The sequence below is a fragment of the Epargyreus clarus genome, unplaced genomic scaffold (assembly GCF_041222505.1).
Source record: "Epargyreus clarus isolate Ecla_fem2 unplaced genomic scaffold, WU_Ecla_fem_2.2 ptg000003l, whole genome shotgun sequence".
Lineage (NCBI taxonomy): Eukaryota > Metazoa > Arthropoda > Insecta > Lepidoptera > Hesperiidae > Epargyreus > Epargyreus clarus.
In genome coordinates, this window is record NW_027332211.1 from 8,505,809 (window position 1) to 8,525,804 (window position 19,996).

The 19,996-nt window shown below is 34.6% G+C and overlaps 2 protein-coding genes across 3 annotated transcripts; one reads left to right on the plus strand and one right to left on the minus strand.

The window, feature by feature from the left end:
* Positions 1-142: 142 nt before the first annotated feature.
* On the plus strand, positions 143-3,610 carry PGAP5 (Per1-like protein PGAP5). 2 transcript variants are annotated; one of them, XM_073086888.1, is made up of 8 exons: positions 143-290; positions 756-889; positions 1,041-1,230; positions 1,715-1,856; positions 1,998-2,164; positions 2,618-2,706; positions 2,936-3,208; positions 3,287-3,610. In XM_073086888.1, exons 2-8 carry the CDS (start codon positions 791-793, stop codon positions 3,428-3,430), a joined length of 1,104 nt encoding a protein of 367 aa, XP_072942989.1. In that variant the 5' UTR covers positions 143-290; positions 756-790; the 3' UTR covers positions 3,431-3,610. The 2 variants fall into 2 exon arrangements, with proteins under 2 accessions (XP_072942989.1, XP_072942996.1); XM_073086895.1 differs by lacking the exon at positions 143-290 and adding an exon at positions 329-549.
* A 774-nt stretch (positions 3,611-4,384) lies between these two features.
* On the minus strand, positions 4,385-15,810 carry nkd (NKD inhibitor of WNT signaling pathway naked cuticle). Its single transcript, XM_073086878.1, has 5 exons — positions 15,462-15,810; positions 7,612-7,841; positions 6,639-6,749; positions 5,926-6,386; positions 4,385-5,193 (listed from the first exon to the last, which is right to left on the minus strand). The coding sequence occupies exons 1-5, from the start codon at positions 15,574-15,576 to the stop codon at positions 4,824-4,826; spliced, it is 1,287 nt and encodes a 428-aa protein (XP_072942979.1). The 5' UTR covers positions 15,577-15,810; the 3' UTR covers positions 4,385-4,823.
* Positions 15,811-19,996: the final 4,186 nt, after the last annotated feature.

Genomic DNA, 19,996 nt, shown 5'->3' on the forward strand with positions numbered 1-19,996 from the left:
ATTTTATCCATACATTCCAGAGCATATAATGTACATTAAAATAATTATTAACATTGATTGTTAATCTGTAGCACAAGTACATAGGTGACATTGACAATGTACCGATGATAAATGACAATGACAGTTGACAAATGTCTTGTTTATGTTGTTTAATGTTTACTTTATTGATAAAGTTTAGTTTCGTATCTTGTATTCGTATTAGTGATTTTTGAAATAAATCTAATGTATATAATTGATTATTGATGATAATACAAAAATCGATATGTAAATAAATAGAAAGATAAAGCAAGGTAATAACATGATCGGTTTGTGCAGAGTAAATAATGAGTTGCCTTAATTTTTTCCTATTCTTATTGTTTCAATTAGTGCCAGATGCCAGAAGTAAATAATGAAAATCGTTACTTGGTATTTATGTAATTGCTACCCAGGTAACGCTAAATAACTAAACAAGAAAGTTCAGAATTATCATTAGCTGGATTCCAGAACTTTGTTTATAAGAAAACTTCATTAATATAAGATTACAAATAAGGGGGATAAACCTAAATTAATGTGGGTATCGCCTTTGTTAATCAATTAAGTATATAACTTTAGCAACATTTAAATATATTGTAATTCTATTTTATTCATTTTTCCAAATTTTTGCTGTAAGTAAGTCAGAATGAAAATCTAGTATTGAAAACGCCATAGTGGCAACACTATCAATTATTATTGTAAGGAAATATGGAAATCTTATCAATTAATTTATGGAGTTCCAGTTTAGTTAAGGAAAGGAACATGCAGCTCATAGAAAATGCGGAGGATAACCAAAAAGTTGTTGAAGTGTCTTTTTGGCCTCATTTTTATTGGACTTTACTGTGAATATTTTATTTATTATGTTGTGGTTGCACAGGTAATTAAATAATTTATATATTTCTTTTTAACTCACATTTTTAAATAATGTTTCTTATTATTGTTTAGAAACCTTTCTTTTTTGTGGTAATTTAATATCTTACATTTTTTTTTAATACATATTAAATTTATAAACAGTTTACAATTTTCAGTGTTACTGGCCAGCGATAGAGAGCAATGCAGAGAATTCTGAAATTTTGAAAGCATTTATATTAGCGGATACTCATTTATTAGGTCCCTACAGAGGCCACTGGTTTGATAAGTTGAGGAGGGAATGGCAAATGCATCAGGCATTCCAAGCTATAATCAATGTACACAACCCTGATGTAGTTTTTATTTTAGGTAAGTTTTTATGAAATTATAATACTTTGGGTGTCTTCAAGAAGATAGATACTTTTATCGGAAGACCGAAGTTGAGAGCGCTGATATATCACATAATTTGTTATGAATCAGAAGTAAAGTGATTATATGAAGAATATCAATAATACCATTTATCCAATGTCACCAGTGCATTCACTGTTAATGTCCATTGAAGAACAAGTTTATTAAAGATAATGGTAATACAGTATTAAAAATAATGTTAAATCAAGGGTAGATAATATTCGGATGGTATTTCGGAGATTAGGATGTTGTTTTATTCAAATTAAATCAAATCAAAAATACTTTATCACAGTAGATTCTTTACAGAACTTTTTTTGAACATCAATACATTTACCCCCACTTCACAATTTTGTGTTTGTGTTTTGATATGGAGCAGTTTGTCTCTTGCCACGGTAACGAAATAAGTCACAATAAAAATATATTTTCACTTAATACTGATTTTTAGGAGATTTATTTGATGAAGGAGAATGGACTGATGAGAAGCAATTTGAAGATTATGTTGTACGTTTCTATAATCTATTTGCCGTTCCAAATGACACGAAAATGTATGTTGCAGTGGGGAATCATGATGTTGGATTTCATAATCGGTAGGTGCTTTACTAGCATAAAAGCTGTATAAAATATTTTTTATTAATATTAGTATTATATATTGTTCTTGCTCATAAGCAAAATAACCTCATATTTCATTTTGTTTGTTTCATTTTGATTTTTTTTACAATTTTTTTCAGTATAAGGAGGGGATCTCTTCAAAGATTTGTGAAGCTATTGAAATCCCCCTCAGTTCAACATATTTATTTAAAGGGCAGCCATTTTGTTCTTTTAAATTCCATGGCAATGCAAGGTGATTCATGCCGACTATGCACTGGAGCAAGAAATTCTATAGAAAAGATATCAGGTATTAAAATAAAATAATGCATGCCTATTGCATGCGCGGTGGACTATGGTCTAATCCTTCTCATTATGAGAGGAGACCCGTGCCCAGCAGTGGGACAGTAATGGGTTGATTGCAAATTGCATTGCTATCTTTTTTTCTATACAAGTATTATAAAGAGGAAAACTTTGTTTGTTTGTTTGATTGTAATGAATAGGCTCAAAAACTACTTGACAGATTTTAAAAATTCTTTCACCATTCGAAAGCTACATTATCCACGAGTAACATAGGCTATATTTTATATGAAATATATGTGATAAATAGAATTTGAGGCGATACAAAGCTTGCCGGGTCAGCTAGTATTTTATAAGTTGCTATACCAACCAAAGATTTTTTGCTGATTTTTGTATGTGGGGAATTTCTCAAAAATTAAAAGTGCATTTTATTTAAAGTTTTCTTTATTTTTTTTTATTTCAGGGCAATTGAAGTGTGCTCGTGAACCAGGAGGAGCTCTTTGCAAAGATGTAGATCGAAATTTCACCTATAGTCAACCGATTCTCATGCAGGTATTAATTTACTTTGCTTTATTGTCGTTTCGATTTTACATTTCGTTCTATGAGCAGGTTCACATGATTGGGTCAAAACTAACGTCCAACCATGTTGACAAAATTTTCAAAAAAGCAGTTCCGCTATTACCAAGTCTCCCAAATACCAGCTTAGGAGCTCATATTATGTACATACATATTTGTAAATCTTGCCAAAAAATTATTAATTTCCTCGAAACTTTATTTTCAGCATTTTCCATTATACAGATTGTCGGATGCTGAATGTACTGAGCCTGATGCTCCACCATTACCAGAACGGAATAAATTATTTAGAATCAAGATTGATGCTTTGTCAAAGGAAGCAACAGAATACCTTGCGGAGAAAATACAGCCCCGAGTGGCGTTTGGGGGACACACCCACCATGGATGTTTACAAGAACATTCTTATAACAGTATTAAATTTGAAGAACACTCTGTGCCTTCCTTCTCGTGGCGTAATCGCCCCGATCCCAAGTATATGTTGGTGAGTAAAATTAATTTATAGTAGTGGAAAAAATGGGAATAAATGTTATTATATGCAATTATGAATGGAAAATTTCAGGTCACAATAGCACCAGATTCCTACGCCGAAAATAAGTGTGGCCTGCCAAAAGAAACCACAATTATCATGACAGGAGCAATCATGACTTTACTTTTGATTATTTATATGTTCAAGGAGAGGAGAATAGGCAGAGGGATATTTTAAAATGCAAAAACTTTTTAATCTCAGGGTTATATTTCATAATAAATAATTTGACAAGATCGAACGAGCACTTTGTACACTATACATTGAAATTGGGACAACAGCAAAGATGCCACATTGTTTTGTGTTCTAGACTTAAACTTTACACATGTTATTTAATGTTAATAAAAAACGTTACAAAGCTCTCCGCTTTTTAGTCCGTGTAAGCTATGGTCCCATTTCATTTACACCTGAACATTTGTCTCTGAGAGAGACCTTAGAGTATCATTCCTACATTATCACAAATAAGTACTTATTTAAAATTACTTAGGATTCAGTTGTTACAGTAATAATAAATTATTATTTATAAACTAATAAAGTAAAAATAGAGGTAGATAAAACACTTTAGAGATTCAATTGTTTTCTTACAATAATAAATACTGATACCGGTAATAAAACAGCATAAACAGATTTTAAGAAAAAACTACAGCTCCTCAATATCTTTGATCCTTTATATCTTACTGTCTAATCTTAGTGAGGATTCTGAATATTTATCAAATTACGATACAAAAATTGGCGGGTCATAGAGTTAAGTATTGCTTAACAGCAAAAGCTACATATTCAGATTCCAAGCACCTAACTCTTACAACTAAAATCAGTCTATAACTCTAAAATGAGTTAAGTTCAAGTTAAAACGAACATTGGATTACTTATCCACTTCCGTATATAATTTGGATACAATCTAGAAATAAATTAGACAGACCTCTTAATGAAGTCATGGTTAATTACATTATTAAAATGTCTCCCATTTCAAAATCATGTATAAACTTAATGAGCATTGATCTGATGTTTCTCAACATTTAAAATTAGGCAATAAAATTTTAGAAAATCATCCAGATAAGTCATTTTCTCACAAGCTACATTGGATTAAGGCACATTTTACATACAATCAGGCAAAACTCTAATAAACTACATTATTTTATCATAATGGCAAATTTAATAATGCTACATTACCTTCAATACGTGACAAACACACATTTATGGTTTAAAAATTATTAACTATTATGTTACATATTACAACTTTAAAAGTGGAATGTTGTTATGTATATTATTTATACTTAATTATACATAAAAAATGTGAATTTACACAAAAGGTACGTCTAGAAAGCAATCCTGATTAGGCTTTTTGTCGAAACTGTAAATGACTACAGAATTTGCTTTAGAAACCAACTTATTTTACATATTATGTCGACTGATCAGTCAGGTTTTTTATTTCATCTTATTCAAAGTTTTGTTTTAAACAGCGCTTGGTAACCACAATTCACATTTTCATATCTCACAAAGCACACGACGCAAACACAACTCAAACAGCAAAGAGGGTAAAACCGTTGAGGGCGGCCGTACCCTTTCTTAAATTCTATAAGAATATTATTTGAAGAACTCTGGGTTGTTGCACGGACTGCGACTGGGGCATGTCATGGGAGCGGGATCGGTGGTTAGACGCTTGCTGGTTGCGGTGCGTTCGGCTAGGCTGGGCTTGCTTCTGGTGGTACCCAGTATGAGCGTGGCGTGCTGACGAACAAATTACTGCGTGAAGGTAACGGTCATACCTACATAAGTTCGAATCGCCCCCACTCGCCAAGTCAAGGTATCCGTTCCCAGACGGATCGGATTTACCCTTCTGGTAAGCATTTGAAGGCTTTTCGCTCACGGTATAAGACCTATTCCGTAGCTTTTGATATTTACTCGTTATCTCTTCCTCATTGGCAACATGTTCACTGGGCTTTCTGGAACAAAAATAATAATGAAATTAATACATTGAAAATTTAAACGTCTAGACATTACATTACATAACAGTACATTATTATACACTAGCTGACTGACGGAAGCTTAAAAAATGGAGTAAGTTCTCCCGTTTTCTCAACATTTCCCTTCACTGCTCTGCTCCTATTGATTGTAGCGTAATGAAAAGAATACTATAACCAGCTCAGAAGTATGAAAAATAATTGTACCAAGTTTCGTTAAAATCCGTCGAGTAGTTTTTGTTTCTATAAAGGTTATACAGACCGATAGACAGACACAAAAATTGTACTGATTGCATTTTTCACATCAGTATCGATCCCTCATCACCCCCTGATAGTTATTTCGGAAATATATTGCATGTACAGAATTAACCTCTCTACAGATTTTTTATAAGTATAGATATTAATTACTGCAATGATTACTGTAATGTATTATTACAGTACATTATTATGTGAATAAGTAATGTAAGTGTACATTTAGAACTGTCAAAACGGAAAGAAAATTTTACAAATGTTATGTCAAATTAGGGATAAGTAAATAATATTCATCAACTGGAACCAAAGTAGCGAAAGTGCGCGTATATCGCTCTATACATTTGTGTAAACATGATTATGTCTCTGTATACTTAACAAACAGAAGGGAAAAGGTGGTCAGATAATTACATTATAACCTACATACTTCAAATATAGGTGAACAGGGTTTTATTATTAACTAACCTGGAAGCTTGAAAGCTCATATGGTTTTTCTCCATATTGGCTTGAATGATTTCGAGTAACTCGCGTCTTTGTAAGCTGCCCGATCTCTTTTTCGTGTGCTTGCGCTCGCGTTGCTCTCTGCGTGCATGTCGGTGGGTTCGGGAGCGAGTGTTCGGGGCCGGGCGGGGTGGTAGTCGTCTTTCGCCAGAACACGAGGATTTTGACGATACATCATCATCGTGTGAAAACCGATCCTGATGCTCATCGTCACTGTTATCGGGACACTCGGCTGGAGTGCTCGTCGCTGGGGGCTGTTCCCGCCGCCTCCGCCTGCGACCCTCCCGTCTATCTCGATGCCCGCGGGATCTTCCGTCTTCCGGTACAACAGTTAATCGCACTTGTATAGTTTTAGATCCATAGTGCGGTACCGTGACTGATTTCCCAATTGACTCGTATATCGTTGATACGATGCCCGCTATATCCTGCACAATAATAACCACGTGTTAATAATACACAAATACCAGAACATTAACACACACATTACAAATGATACATGAATGTGAAGTATTTCTCGTAATGAACTATCATAATTAATTACATTAAGTAAGTATGTTGATAGTGAGATTAGCAACTCTGGTAAGCAAACAAGTAACGGCAGAACAAACTAATATCCATAAAGTACCTAATATCAAGTGGAGAGATATTTTATGATAAATGATGTCTAAAATACTCACATCCTTAGTCATCCGTCCGTGTCCATCAAGATCATAAAGAGTAAAAGAGAATTGTAACGGCTGTTGTTTGCTTGGCTCTGGGTGTTTCAGTTCAACATCACACGTTAGTTCCTGGAAATAAAATAAAAAAAGTTTTAAATAAACTATTTTTTTCTTGGGATCTAATTAACTTTATGGAACACAAAGTTCGAGGCAAATGGTATCATAAAATGTTTAGTAATGAGCAATTCTATGTTCATTTGGTGGTCTATCCTTTACGGGAGGTCGCGAGATTATAATGAGTGGGCACCTAACTAACGGAGATAAGCAGTGGCGCCGAACATCGGCGTGTGGCGAACGCAGAGGGCCGGCGCCCTTATCTCGCGCTCTAAAAGGAAACTAGTCAGTCAAGCCTTTACGATCTGAGAGATTACGAGAATAAAGACGCGCCGCTCGTTCAGACTGATATGACACAAATAGATGATTCATCTCATTATACAATAAATACCTAACTACAATTCGTAGCGGCAACAGATGAATGGCCATGTCTAGAAGCGATATCGCCGATGCGTATCGAGATGATACGAGTATGTATGTAATGTAATAACAAAAGATAAATCACGTCAAATAAAACGTAATTGTTTATGTGAAGAGATACGCAAAACACCTATGAAATTTGTTTTAATGTTAACACACAGAGTTCATTTGTAACGAGGTCATTTGTATCAATTGTAAATTCTACCTATAGGTTAATGTTAGACACTGTATCCACATTTTTCTTCCTGACAACAGTATATAGTACATTCACTAGAGAAAATTGCCGCATCAATACTAAATACGAGTACGTCCAGACCGCAGACCGCAAATTACTATGCAAGGGTCGAGTGTTCTACAAAGCACAAAAGGTATAGGTAGGCTTAGGCTACTTAATAAATACACTCAATTCGGCCACTAAAACGATGGTTCGATGATAGGGTATACAATTTGATCTTACCTCAAATCTTAGTCTAGGGTGTTTGTCTTCATTGGTTTCTACTGGTGGTGGAGGTGAAGGGACTCTTTTCGAGTATGATTCGTGCGGGGCCCGCGTTGGGATTGGTGGTGGTGTTGCGGGCTGGAGAAGCGCTCTCGCCTCGCTCGGCAAGAGGTCCGGAGGCGCAGAACACTGTGACGACGTCCTTCCAACCAATTCCTCAGTATCCGTCCGCTCGCTTTCAGTGCCAACTGAAACAATGGTAAATAAACTTTACATTTGTGTAACTATACGGTTTTATATTCATCGAAAGTGGTAAGTCGAAGGGTTTTTGAAATGCGACTACGGTACCACCGCAACACTCACATTACAGCTGTGTAACGCTATGAAATAATAACATTTTATTAGTCACAAGGGTGCCAACAAGGACCGTTCCATCTTAATTCTAAGGGGCAGAAACGCATCTGTTATTGATCTCAATTTGGGAAAAGCAGGATGATTCATTAGATAATGGTGGAACCATAATAGATATTGCAGTTACAACATTACATCATTTGATCTGATTTACGTAAAACTTGCAGTTCAAATCTACAAGTGTCTACCTATGGGTCATTTAGAAATTACATTTAGGTAAAAGCTAATACGGAAGTAAATTCAAGGTGCATCTATAAAAGTAACATCACTCCACTCCCTAAATTCCGAATCGATTTAGCGAGTATAGATTTGCGTACAGGTTATCGGCCTTGGATATTTTAGGAGCAATGCGATGTTCGGTCTATAACTCACTTTAGCCCAGTATCATTTGTGTGCGGATTGATTTGTTTCCAACTAATAATAGAATACTGTAAATAAGTTACACGGTGAATGCAAATGTCACGAAAACGTAGATCGCTATTTATCCTTATTTTTATGTCTTCAAAAACATAACTATTTGTAGTTTTGTCCTTTCTACCATAAAAATTAGAACTTTATGGGAAAGCAACAGCGCATGAGACAGATATAACGTTAGGATGTTAGGAGGTTAGTTTATTTTGGCTTATAAAACGAATCTCGCAAGCGTAGGAGCAATAGGTATTGCAATTTTATTAACAGAAGAGATCTAGTAACATGGTTAGATGTTGATATGTTACCGGCTATGTTTACATTTTGTAATGCAGTTATTTAATTTTTAGAAAAGTTTGTTGTTTGATCGCGGCAACTTATCAAATTTATTGCTGTTTTCTATAGCAGTTCGATTTTATGATGGAGTATTCTCGTTTTAATGGTGTGCTAAAGCAAATCTACCTGAGGTGACCCAACTTTGTCTTTAGGAATAACGACACATCTGTAATTAACTTTTACTATGCTTTAAGTTAGTTAGGGGCCGCAATTGACAGTTTGACTTAGCATCGACGATTTGGTTATTTTTCGGAAGCTAATTGCAGTGATAGGCACCGTTTGAGCGTAGGTCGCAGCTTGACAAGCGCAATGCAACAATTGAAAGCGAGAAACGCGATAGGTGTAACGATAATGCAGTCTGTAATACGCGGTAAGTCTTCAAAACGTGATGCAGGATCGATGCAATCGCCAAAATGCGAATCGCCGATACTAATTTCCGTAACGCTAATTACCTACGTTGTGGAATTGGCCACAGACAAGAAGTATATAGTACGACAGAGATGGCGATTCTTTCCGAAAAATATTTCTTCGATTAATCGATCTCATATCGCCATCCCTATAACGCGAGCGTCTAAAGTATTGTTATTTCTTAGCCTTGATATCAATACATTAAAATAATACATTAGGGGAGCGTCTTAATATCATTCTATACTCCCCTTCGTCCACAAAAATTTAACTCCATAAATACCTACGCAAGTCTAATCCGAAATGGGGATGCTTTAATACGATTCGATTTTGTTGATTGAAGACACAATCCAATCCTCACTTACCTAAGTACTTACTTATCCTCATTTACAAAATCAATTTAGCTTTAGCAACAATAATTTCATGGTACATTTAACTTATTTTGTATTAATTTCACTATGATTAAATAAGTACTGTCGTCGATTATCAATATTATGTTTCAATTAACACGTTATATAGAAATAAGATTAAGCTTACGGCTTACTTCAAAACTTTCAAAGCTTTGATAAGCTAAAAGTTAACACTGATTTAAATTGAAATTTAAAGAACACCGTATAGATTTTTGTTTTTAAAATATATTTATTCACGTGATTTCATAACATAAGTAATATCAAAATGCCACAATATAATAACAACAAAAGAAATAAGCAAACGAAAAATAACATAAAACAACAGCGGTTTTATTATTTCGTTCCTTGTAGCAGACTTTATTGTTTGTATAGACACAAGCTGCATCTCTACAGGAATACTGCTACGCCACGCTATACATAACAAAACAGGGATTCCTAAAATAAAAAACGAGTTTTAAGCCCACGTGGTGGAAGCCACGGGCGAAGAGGCTGGCTATATAATTGTAAATAATAAGAAACGGCATCGGCAAATCTCAAAAGGATTTTCTAAAGCGAGCGGCCGGTGTAAGACACGGCGGGCGCTGCGGCGTTTCCTGGAAGGCCCCGAAAACGGATCGACCCATGCTTAATGCCAGGCCTGCCGTCCACATCTGCCGCTAATTTTACTTTTAGAAAAAAAGATTTCTCGTACGATTGATTCACTTTTAACAGAAGCTCTAACTGCCTTCAGAAAATTATTCACCGTGAATTCGCCTGCATTTTTAATTACGTAGCCACGGCGCATTTTATTTTTGAGAAGTTTTTCTTTTTGCGGTTTATAAGAGATTTCAATTACGTTTATATGAATAGCATTCACTCTTCTGTAATTTGACAACGATGATCGAACTACCTACGTTGATTTCATTACATTATGTTTATTTTCATAGGTAAACCACAATGACGTATGTAGGTACATACATATTTACAAGTCTATGTAATTGTTTCTCAGATTTCAGTTTACAAGCGAACACGGACTTAATATCATTATAATTAAATTTACAAACATGATATAGTAATCTGAGACTCGTAATAAGCCATTCGCATAATGCGATTGTACAATCTAAGCCATATATTTGTACGCATCTTACTATATAGAAATATTAATGCCAATAAACTTGTAAAACTAACCTAACCTCACCTCAACTCGAAGCTTATTTTGAAACCTCAGACATACCTATTTACCAGAAAAATGTTTATATCTCAGGAGCAGGAAAAGAATTTGTACAATATCGTTGTACAATATCGTATAGATCATTATTATAGGCTTAAATAGGTAACAATTTAATAGTTATACCACAGTATAAGGATATACTTATACTGTGGTTATACTATTGTAAATTAAATTTTAAGATATATTTACCAGTATTATGCCAGACTTTTAACACGACCACAAACGAATACATGCTCACAAGAAGGCCAAAAATATCTTAAATTTTGGCATTTAGATATATGTAATTATGTATATAACAAAATATCAAGTGTAATATTTATTTACGATGAAGCATTTCCTTCTTTTCTTGCATTATGCTTGGTTTAACTTCAATATCCGCTTTTTTATTTGCCTAGCCTAGAAGGTTTATCTCAGAAACGTGAAAGCCTGTACAATGTGTAATGGCTTTTTTACCGAGATGAAAAGGCCATTACCTACCAGCACTCAGGCTTTGTTTTATCTCATTACGCCCGAGAATTCCAGAGAAATCCTGTATTCTATTGCCTGATGTGATGTCACGAACAAAGACAGCTGGCTGTTAAATAAGTACGAGGGATAAAGGATTAGAAGATAGAATAAATGAAGAATTTAATTAAAAGGAATGACAATTTCCATATCGTTCGTAACTTGTACCAAAATCGAAGGTAATTAAGAATTTCTTTGATTGTGTCACGTGTAAGATCACGTGCGTTAAGTTGAAAAAGTGATCGTTTATAAACGATACAATCCTAAACAAGAACTTTTAACATTGTCAATCAAAATTAGATTTTCGAATAAACACAGATTAAAATAAACCTACAAAAATAACTTATAATGACCCTGCACTATTACAAAATTAGCGCACTAACATATAAGTTAGTTATTGTTTCTGCGTCTGACTGTACCCAATGCTAAATAAACTAACGCGTAACCGTCTGTGGGCTAATCTATGTAATGCAGTGTGTAGTGTTACTAGTTCGTCCGTTACTATGACGATACCGTACCTCGGTCGGTAACTCGGTACGTTCCCACTCGCGGCTTGCGGGCCGACCCTCGCATTCTTTTGCATTGATTTAATTACGTAATGCTCACTTTAATGTGCCCATTGAAGTGGCGTTTTGTATAGGTGTGCGTGCCTTTCAGATTTTGATTGTATTGTGTAAAATAAATACAAACACTAAAATGTTTAGCTATTACATAAAAAGTGATGTTTTGTTATTATTGAACGAAGTAAAGGAAAAAAGCATTTTGAATAATTACGTATACTTCGTCATGTGCGTAGGTGCTATATGATTACATTTACGATACATATTCATAATATACCATTATAAGAGATTATGAATAGTTAAGATACATGACGAAATCTGTACTCGGTCACAATAAAATTGTTACAGTGTAAATAACCAGTTAATTGATTACGCGATAGGTAACATCACTAAAACTGTCAGAGGTCATTTAAAGTTTCTTGTTTACAAACAAACTGAATAGTCTTGATTGATGCAGAGTACGCAATCTTTCATTCATTGAGAAAATACACTGTGGAATGAATTCGTAAATGGTTAATACAAGTACATAACTACACACATAGGTAATGTAGTTAATGGACGAAAGTACCGTAATCAAATGTAATCAATGTAGTGCCTAATTAACGAAGACTTTGAATTAAACTCTTGTTTACATAGACTGTTTATCTCATACTTCCTTTGAGAGCTACTTCCTCCGCGAGTTTAGTAGAACTTTAAAGTTCTGTGCCACTGTTTGCATTGCTTGCCTCTTCTCAGAATGAAGATTTAGGTCAAAGTCCATAAAGCTGGCCAAGTGCAATTTGCAATACTTCACGTGCAATTGACACATTACCGTTACAACTGTGGTAATTAAATTCTAATACGCACATAACTTCGAAAAATCAGAGATGCATATCGTATACGCATACGCTAGGCTACAATTGCCTAAATCTTAGCCTACGTACCTACATTTGATATAACCTTTGCAATAGAAACAGTGAAAGAAATATTAGATTCGGTGTGGGTGTGGGTAGGTGTTCGTGTGTGTGGTTCCTTGTTAAGGCAATCATTGTATGCAACACGCGGTGTTTTTACTTAGCTGACCAAGGTAGTTTAGCAAGGGATCTGTGATCAGGTTCAGAAAGCCTCAATATCAGACGGACTGGATGAAAATAAAAATCGTAAGTAGGGCCGTTACGTAAAATAACAGTTTTTGAGTACAGTCTAGTAGAATGTTTTTTTGTAATAATGTATTATGTAAATGTAGGTGTAGGTTTATCTTGAAAATATAAGTTAAGTCGATAACAAAAACCTACATTTTGGCGTCTTTATGTTAAGCGCTTACATAGCCTATTACATACGGGCCGTCGCGTCTATACCTTTAATAATGATAACATAATAATTAATTAATCTTCAATGAATAAATGGATAAAGACATATAGGAAAAAAAATTAAGTATGCACATCTCAAGAAGATCAGAGACCTTACATATTTTGTACTAAGTCACTCACGAGTGATTTATCCATTGCTAAAGACTAATATAATAACTGTCAATTTTGCCCTTATGAAGTAATCACATGTTTATTTGCTAGATACTAATATTAAACCAATTTTTAGAAATGTCTACATGTCAGTTCTTTGACGAAACTTGAACCGCTTGCAAAATCTCGTTTAAAATGTGAACAAGATACTAAGAAGATCATTGACTCTTAGCTAGGCCGTGTTAAGGCGGAATTGATCTTTATTTCAGTAAATTTTCAACAATTATTATAATTAACAAAGATTTCGAATGAGTGCTATGAGCAGTTTATTCTTATTATCTTAATCCTAATTTATATTGGGGGCGTTAATAAATAATTGAATAATTTTCTTTGAAAAATGAATCAATTCACTTAGATGTTTTCGACGAATGCCGACAATCATAAATATAAGTTTAAGTTTATTACTAATACGAGTTTTTAATTTTTAAAACGTAAGTTATTAGCAAAGTTTACAGCCGAAAATCGATTGGTACCATACTGTGTTCTATATTCTACAGATTATAAAATAATTCTACACATAAATAAGGTAATTCTAAGCAAATGTAAGGTATTAACAATACAAATGCATATAAATAATACTCTTTGTATATATTGCCGAAAAATACATACAAGTTTATATTGCTGCGTAATTAACTGTCCTAAATATAGCAAATCAATAAGTAATAGGTAAGCTATTTCTGCAAAGTGAACAGCTAAAACAGATAACAGAGTAATCCGTGATTTTAATTCCTACGATTATATGAAATCCCTTCAGACGCCCGCAGCAGTAAGTATTAAAAGATAATGAAGTAATGATTAATGAGTATTACTTTCAAACGGATTTGTAATTTATTATACCGCTGCTAATTGTTTTGGTATTAGTACTTACATACCTTACACTAATCAATGGGAACCGATTTCATGAAATTCCACTATTTTGTTCCGAAAAAGACACATTTGGAAAAACAAAACTAATAATACTACAAAAGTACTTAGCCATTAAATTATGCAACAGAGGACAGGAGGCAGGACCCATCTCCGAAAAACTTATTTGTGTCCGCCGCTTACATTAAATTGTGGGGCTACATATATGTATACCTAACCGTGTATGAGAAGAGCTTTAAACTGAGGGGCGGGGAATTCTTTGATGTCAAATAAAAGGTATCATTGTCTCCGGTTCGGCGACGCGCTTTCAACTTTTCTCTTTGAAGTTAATCAAATGAGCGCTGCGACTCGGTTTGCGTCTAAAACTATATTATAGTCGCTTTAATTCACGAAAACACAGTAGTGTTTATGAATAAGACCGTAAGATTGAAAACGGGTTGGAATTGGCGTTCACGTGAGAAGAAAGAAGAAGAGTACTTCTCAGTTTGACGTGTGTACGACTACGAGTAAGTTGAAACGAAAAATGTTGGTATCGTTTTATAATTGAAGTGTTCAACGCATTTCGTAACTAAATAGAACAAGATCAAAGGGATTTCGGTCCACTTTGAAGCAGTATTAGATGGAGTCTCGTTTCAAGAACGGATGTTTCAATTTTTTTAATGTACGTAATTTTATTTACAGCACTTGGCTTGTTTAAAATAATTTATGCTTTAAAAGATCTTAGGAGCGCTTTGATTCTGGTGTATTGCAAGACTGAATGTACACGTTAAGTAATCTCAGATCAAACTTTCGCCATCATAATTTCTTATTCACGTGTATTTTTCGACTAAAACAATAACATTAACCATCGTTGGGTAGAAAACTAACTGTTATAAGGCTGTACCGTGAGCCAATTATAATTCTGGCCTATTCTATCATACATACAATGTCGAGCAACTACCAAGTTTGGGTTTTACTAAAAGGCAAACATGTTGGCCATATCAAATATGTGCTAGTTTACCATAGCTCTAAATTATGGTTTGGGTGTATGTGTAAATAAACAAACAAATCTGGATTGGTTAATTTTTTTACATGTTTACCTACTTACAATACTTGATTTGTAATATTTGCAATATCAAAAAGAAACAAGAAGCTTAAATGAAGGAAGGTAGACACTACGTATGACGAACTCTTAATTTTATTCACGTCTGGCACGGCAATTTTATCTACCTTTCGTCGAGCAAATAGAGTAAATTATTTAGATTGTATTAAGGATACTTACTGCTGAATTTTTTATATCCATTTCTGAACTTGTTGCGCCACCACTTAACGAAGTGGTGCGCCATGGGGGCGTCCGCGACGGGTGCCGAAGCTCTCAGCGTTTCGTAGCACGTCATGCGCTGCGCTCACGCACGCATCACGTACACTTCAAAAGAGCCGCTGGTTTGTTATTCCACAGATCACGATCCAAAAGCACTGCCACTGAAACCATTCACAGCACTAAACAAATAAGTATTGTCAATACGAGTATGGACCCCGTGACCCAGTTGTCCGCGTGAATGTCGGTCGCGAGGCGTGCACGTACAACCGTCTCTCGCGCGTACCGTCAAGTGACTGACTGACTGATGGATTCGGATTGAAGAAGGGAAGGGGCGAGCGCGCGGGATCGTACGGCGGTCGGCGGTCGGCGCGGCAGAGCGGCTGTGGCACGGCGGCACGCTTCGACGTTGCTCTTTCATAAAAAAGTTCTACACAACGTAGGTATGTTGTGTAAAGTGATTGATAAACTCTACATACCTACACAACAGAAATCTTAAAAGCTCTATAAGCTTGATAACTGCATACAAATTATTGTTTAATATTATTATAGTCAACTAAGTATAGTCTTACTTATATAATTACTTAATATTAAAATATTACAAAATTAACACAATATTCGAGGTTTATAACATAGACTAAATACCTTGAAGAAAAGGGAAGTTACATAGGTACGACGGTATCTACCTATAAAACTTATTAGGTGTGTAATATACCTAATCAGTTTTGTAAGTTTTGGCAACGTCATCTAAAATTAGCATCTTTTTCGCTAAATAAAACAGTAATATGGTCAATTTGAATAGTGTTAATAATAATTAATAAGTACTTACCGAACTATATAGTTCGCAATATTCGCATTATCCTCGAAGATTAATTAATAACGACTCTTCATAAATTATTAAATGCCTAATAATTTATTTATTTAATCAATTACTTTACGTTAAAATCGTTTAAAAATACCTTATACTTAAGCGTGTAATCTACTTTATTAAAATAGCTCATAAGATCTAAAACAGTTTTTTATGTCATTTTAATTGTCTCCAAAAGTTCGTCGAACTGCGGATCGAGGCAGTAAGTAAATTCCCATACAATTTTACTTGAATCTCCGAGAGCCAAAGATACAAAAAGTAATAAATTTGAATAATAAGCGAAAACTCTATAAAACTAATTGTGCTTTAAAATTGGCAATGCGTTTTCACCTCTACCCATTTTACAGATATCGATGATGATGTCCGAGGGCTCCGCCACTTCTTTCGCCGACGGGCGTTTATACTATTCCGGGTCATTAAAAGCAGCAACTGCTCCCCTCCGTCTTCCCTATAAATTTAAAAAACACTATAGCCCTGCTCAATAATCAACTGCCCCATGTACGTACATGTAAGGAGGTCCCTATACCTACACCTACCTATACCTACATCTTCACCTGTCTTTTCTCTACGTTTATGATTACATACTACGTTTATGAAACACATTAAATATGCGTGTTTTGTTTTAAAAAATGTTAATGTTTTAAATGAACTATAAAAGTATATAACCTTATTAGTAATTAATACGAGGGTATTTTTTGTTGCAAAGAACCCGAGAGCTGTGTGTACGTTAGGTACTTCGATTTCATTGAAACTTTACATGTTGCGCCAGTAGAGGTTCTGAACTGAAAATTCGTCCATTAATATGAAGCGTGTTTTTAACGAAACTTAATTAACGCAACTGTTTTTAAGGTTGTAGATATGTACCTAAAAGTAAAATTTCAATATTTCTGCATTTTCAAAACGATTTGTTTTGTATTATAAGGAACGTTCCCAAGCTTTTAAATTAATTAACGAACATAATGAAAATTGTCATATCTTCGAAATAGATTCTTCGTTAGAAATAAGTTTTAAACTTGTGCGAAATTTTGATTGTTTACTATTCTGGAGTAGTCGGTACAGCTGGAGATAAGCACAATCACGTAGGTTAAACTGAAGAAAGTAGAAAACATGTATAGGGCAGTAATAGAGGACGGTGCGCCCGAGCATAGGTCCGCTACGCTGGCAGCCTCCGCGCGGTCGACGACCCTGGCCCGCCGATTACAAAAAAGATTATTGTGAGAATATACTATATTGCAAGAAAGTCGAATTAAAGGTAATAGTACTCGTAGTTTGAATGTGGCGACACCAAATCCTCAGCAATTACTGTCACATAGAGATATTGTTGTCGCCGCTTTGTTTTGATTTCATAAGTCAAACTTAACTTATAATTACGGCTTTTCAACTTTATCCGCAATGTAAGCAAACAAGGTAGTAGTGTTTTTTTAAATGTCTACAGGTCCTTCATTAACATCAAATTTAATTTAATTACATGAGTAGGTATCTATAAAATAAGTCTATGTTTTGGTTTGCAAATGTAAGGAAGACGTATAAAATTACGCATAAGGTCTAGGTTAGTACCTTAAGTAGTTAGGTCTACAGATTTTAAAAATTGCTATTATAGTTATCCTCTGACAGGTCCGCTTTACAATGTTTACCTAGTTCTTGAAAATGATAAGGTTAATTATATTGCCTTTAAGCGATATTCAGAAAATGAGAATCTTAAAACAGTTTATATTCAGGTAGCCGTTCCCGTGTTTATCTACGAGTGTGAAAACGCATTTACTGACTAAACACAACAAATCTAAGTCTTCAACTAATCATTAAAGCAAACAATTCTACCGGAGAAGAGAACAAAATGTATATGAATGCAATTAGGGTTTTTCGCTGCCTGCTATGCGGAGTAGGCTGCATACGAAATTTGGGTTCGTATTTATTTTCGAAATCTACCTACCGCAACATAAAATGTGCACATAAGGTTGTTAACTTAGTTTGATTTTGAATCAATGAAAGAAATATGTTAATCGAACAAATAATTACTTATAATGCTTGAAGGACTTGTAGGTTACGATACTGTACCTACAAGGTACAAGGTACAAGTCTTTGTAGTTCGAGTGGAGCGACGCCTAGAAGACCTAGAGGTTCTAATATACTACCCTACCCTACCCTACCTTCTACATGTCTCATATATCTTTAACTCCGTCCAAAGGTTGTCTGGAAGAAATCGCTCATTAGCGATAAGACCGCCTTTTTGTATACCGTCTCTAATATTTTCTTATGTGTTCCTTGTATTGTGGTGTACAAATAAAGAGTATTTGTTGTTGTTGTTGTTGTTGTACCTATAGTTAACACGTGATCTAACTTAGTCCTCAGAGGCAAGTCATCCATCTGTAATCAACTTCAGTATCCAGTCTTGTTTAATTTGTAGAGCTATCTGTAAATGTAGAGCTGTAGAGTGTAGGTACACTGTAGAAATTATTCATCATCATATGGACAGCGTACCTAATCCCTTTTACCTCCTTTTCTCCTATATAAAAAGAATAAAATTAGTTAAAATCCCACTATTAGCGTTGAGGTTTTAGAAGTAAAATGTATTGTTTTGTCTGTCCTGTAGAGTGTTTTAGTAGGAATTTAGTTTATTGAAATACCTAATACTGTCTAATCGGATTTCACATCTGTGAGTAATTATGAACTCAAGGATAGAAACTTTTTTGTTTCATAAGCCGCGGGCGGTGTCGTCATAGATTTGGGATTTTAACTATTTTGCTGCAAATGGCGGGATATCGTTAAGTCACGACTTAGAAGTGATTTGTGTCTCGGATAAACCCCGTTATACTATTATTTTAACATCAATAGACAAATTATGCGTAGGTAACTACTTAAAATAATTCCAAGCGTCTTTGGTGATTCATGGTCGATCTATTTAAAGCTTATTAATTTCGTTAATAAGTAGAAAACAACGCACAATTTGTGAACTTTTATTCGAATTAAAAACGTGAAAACGTGACATTGGCCAACATAGGGGTGTCCGTCGCTTAGAGCAACGAGGACGCTTCAGTCGGTTTCAAATTAGAATTTTACGGCCTCTTCGTGTTAGGTTTACTGTCGACGATTTATCTGCGACCAAGATGAGGTCGTATTCCAAAAACGACGTATAGTACAAACAATGTTTTATGACGGTAATAAAGAAATCTTTTGGATACGTAATGCTAGATTATCCGTATGGGTAACGGAATATTTATCTAGGATTAGTAAGTTATGTTCGTGTTCTAATACTTTCAAAATAAGTATTTAAAACCTACTATTTATAGATACGAAACTTTATCTGAAGTAGGTTGCCTTCTTTTAAAACAATATTAGCAATACAATATACAATAAACAATATGAGAAATATTAGCAATACTAAATACTTGATGCAGTATTGCTAATATTTCCAATAAATTATAAAAAATGCCCCTATATCTTCCTACCCTGATATGTTCAATGAATATCGTTTTGCTACAATGGACGATTAAAACAATTTTCAATACGATCATTACGAACCGCTTTATCGCTACGTTTTGTCCGAAACGATTGTGTCGTATTAATTGAAACGTGTCTATCGAAGAAAAATAAAAGTCCGCGTAGTGAGGGCAACACTCCGGCAACGGTTCGA

Excerpts from the sequence above, each read along its gene's own strand:
- PGAP5 (XM_073086888.1), top strand. The coding sequence starts at position 791 with ATGCGGAGGATAACCAAAAAGTTGTTGAAGTGTCTTTTTGGCCTCATT. Across the intron at positions 2,165-2,617 it reads TTCTATAGAAAAGATATCAG|GGCAATTGAAGTGTGCTCGT; the intron begins GTATTAAAATAA and ends TTTTTATTTCAG. Across the intron at positions 3,209-3,286 it reads CCGATCCCAAGTATATGTTG|GTCACAATAGCACCAGATTC; the intron begins GTGAGTAAAATT and ends GGAAAATTTCAG.
- nkd (XM_073086878.1), bottom strand. The coding sequence starts at position 15,576 with ATGACGTGCTACGAAACGCTGAGAGCTTCGGCACCCGTCGCGGACGCC. Across the intron at positions 7,842-15,461 it reads TGGATATAAAAAATTCAGCA|TTGGCACTGAAAGCGAGCGG; the intron begins GTAAGTATCCTT and ends CCATTGTTTCAG. Across the intron at positions 6,750-7,611 it reads ACCCTAGACTAAGATTTGAG|GAACTAACGTGTGATGTTGA; the intron begins GTAAGATCAAAT and ends TTTTATTTCCAG.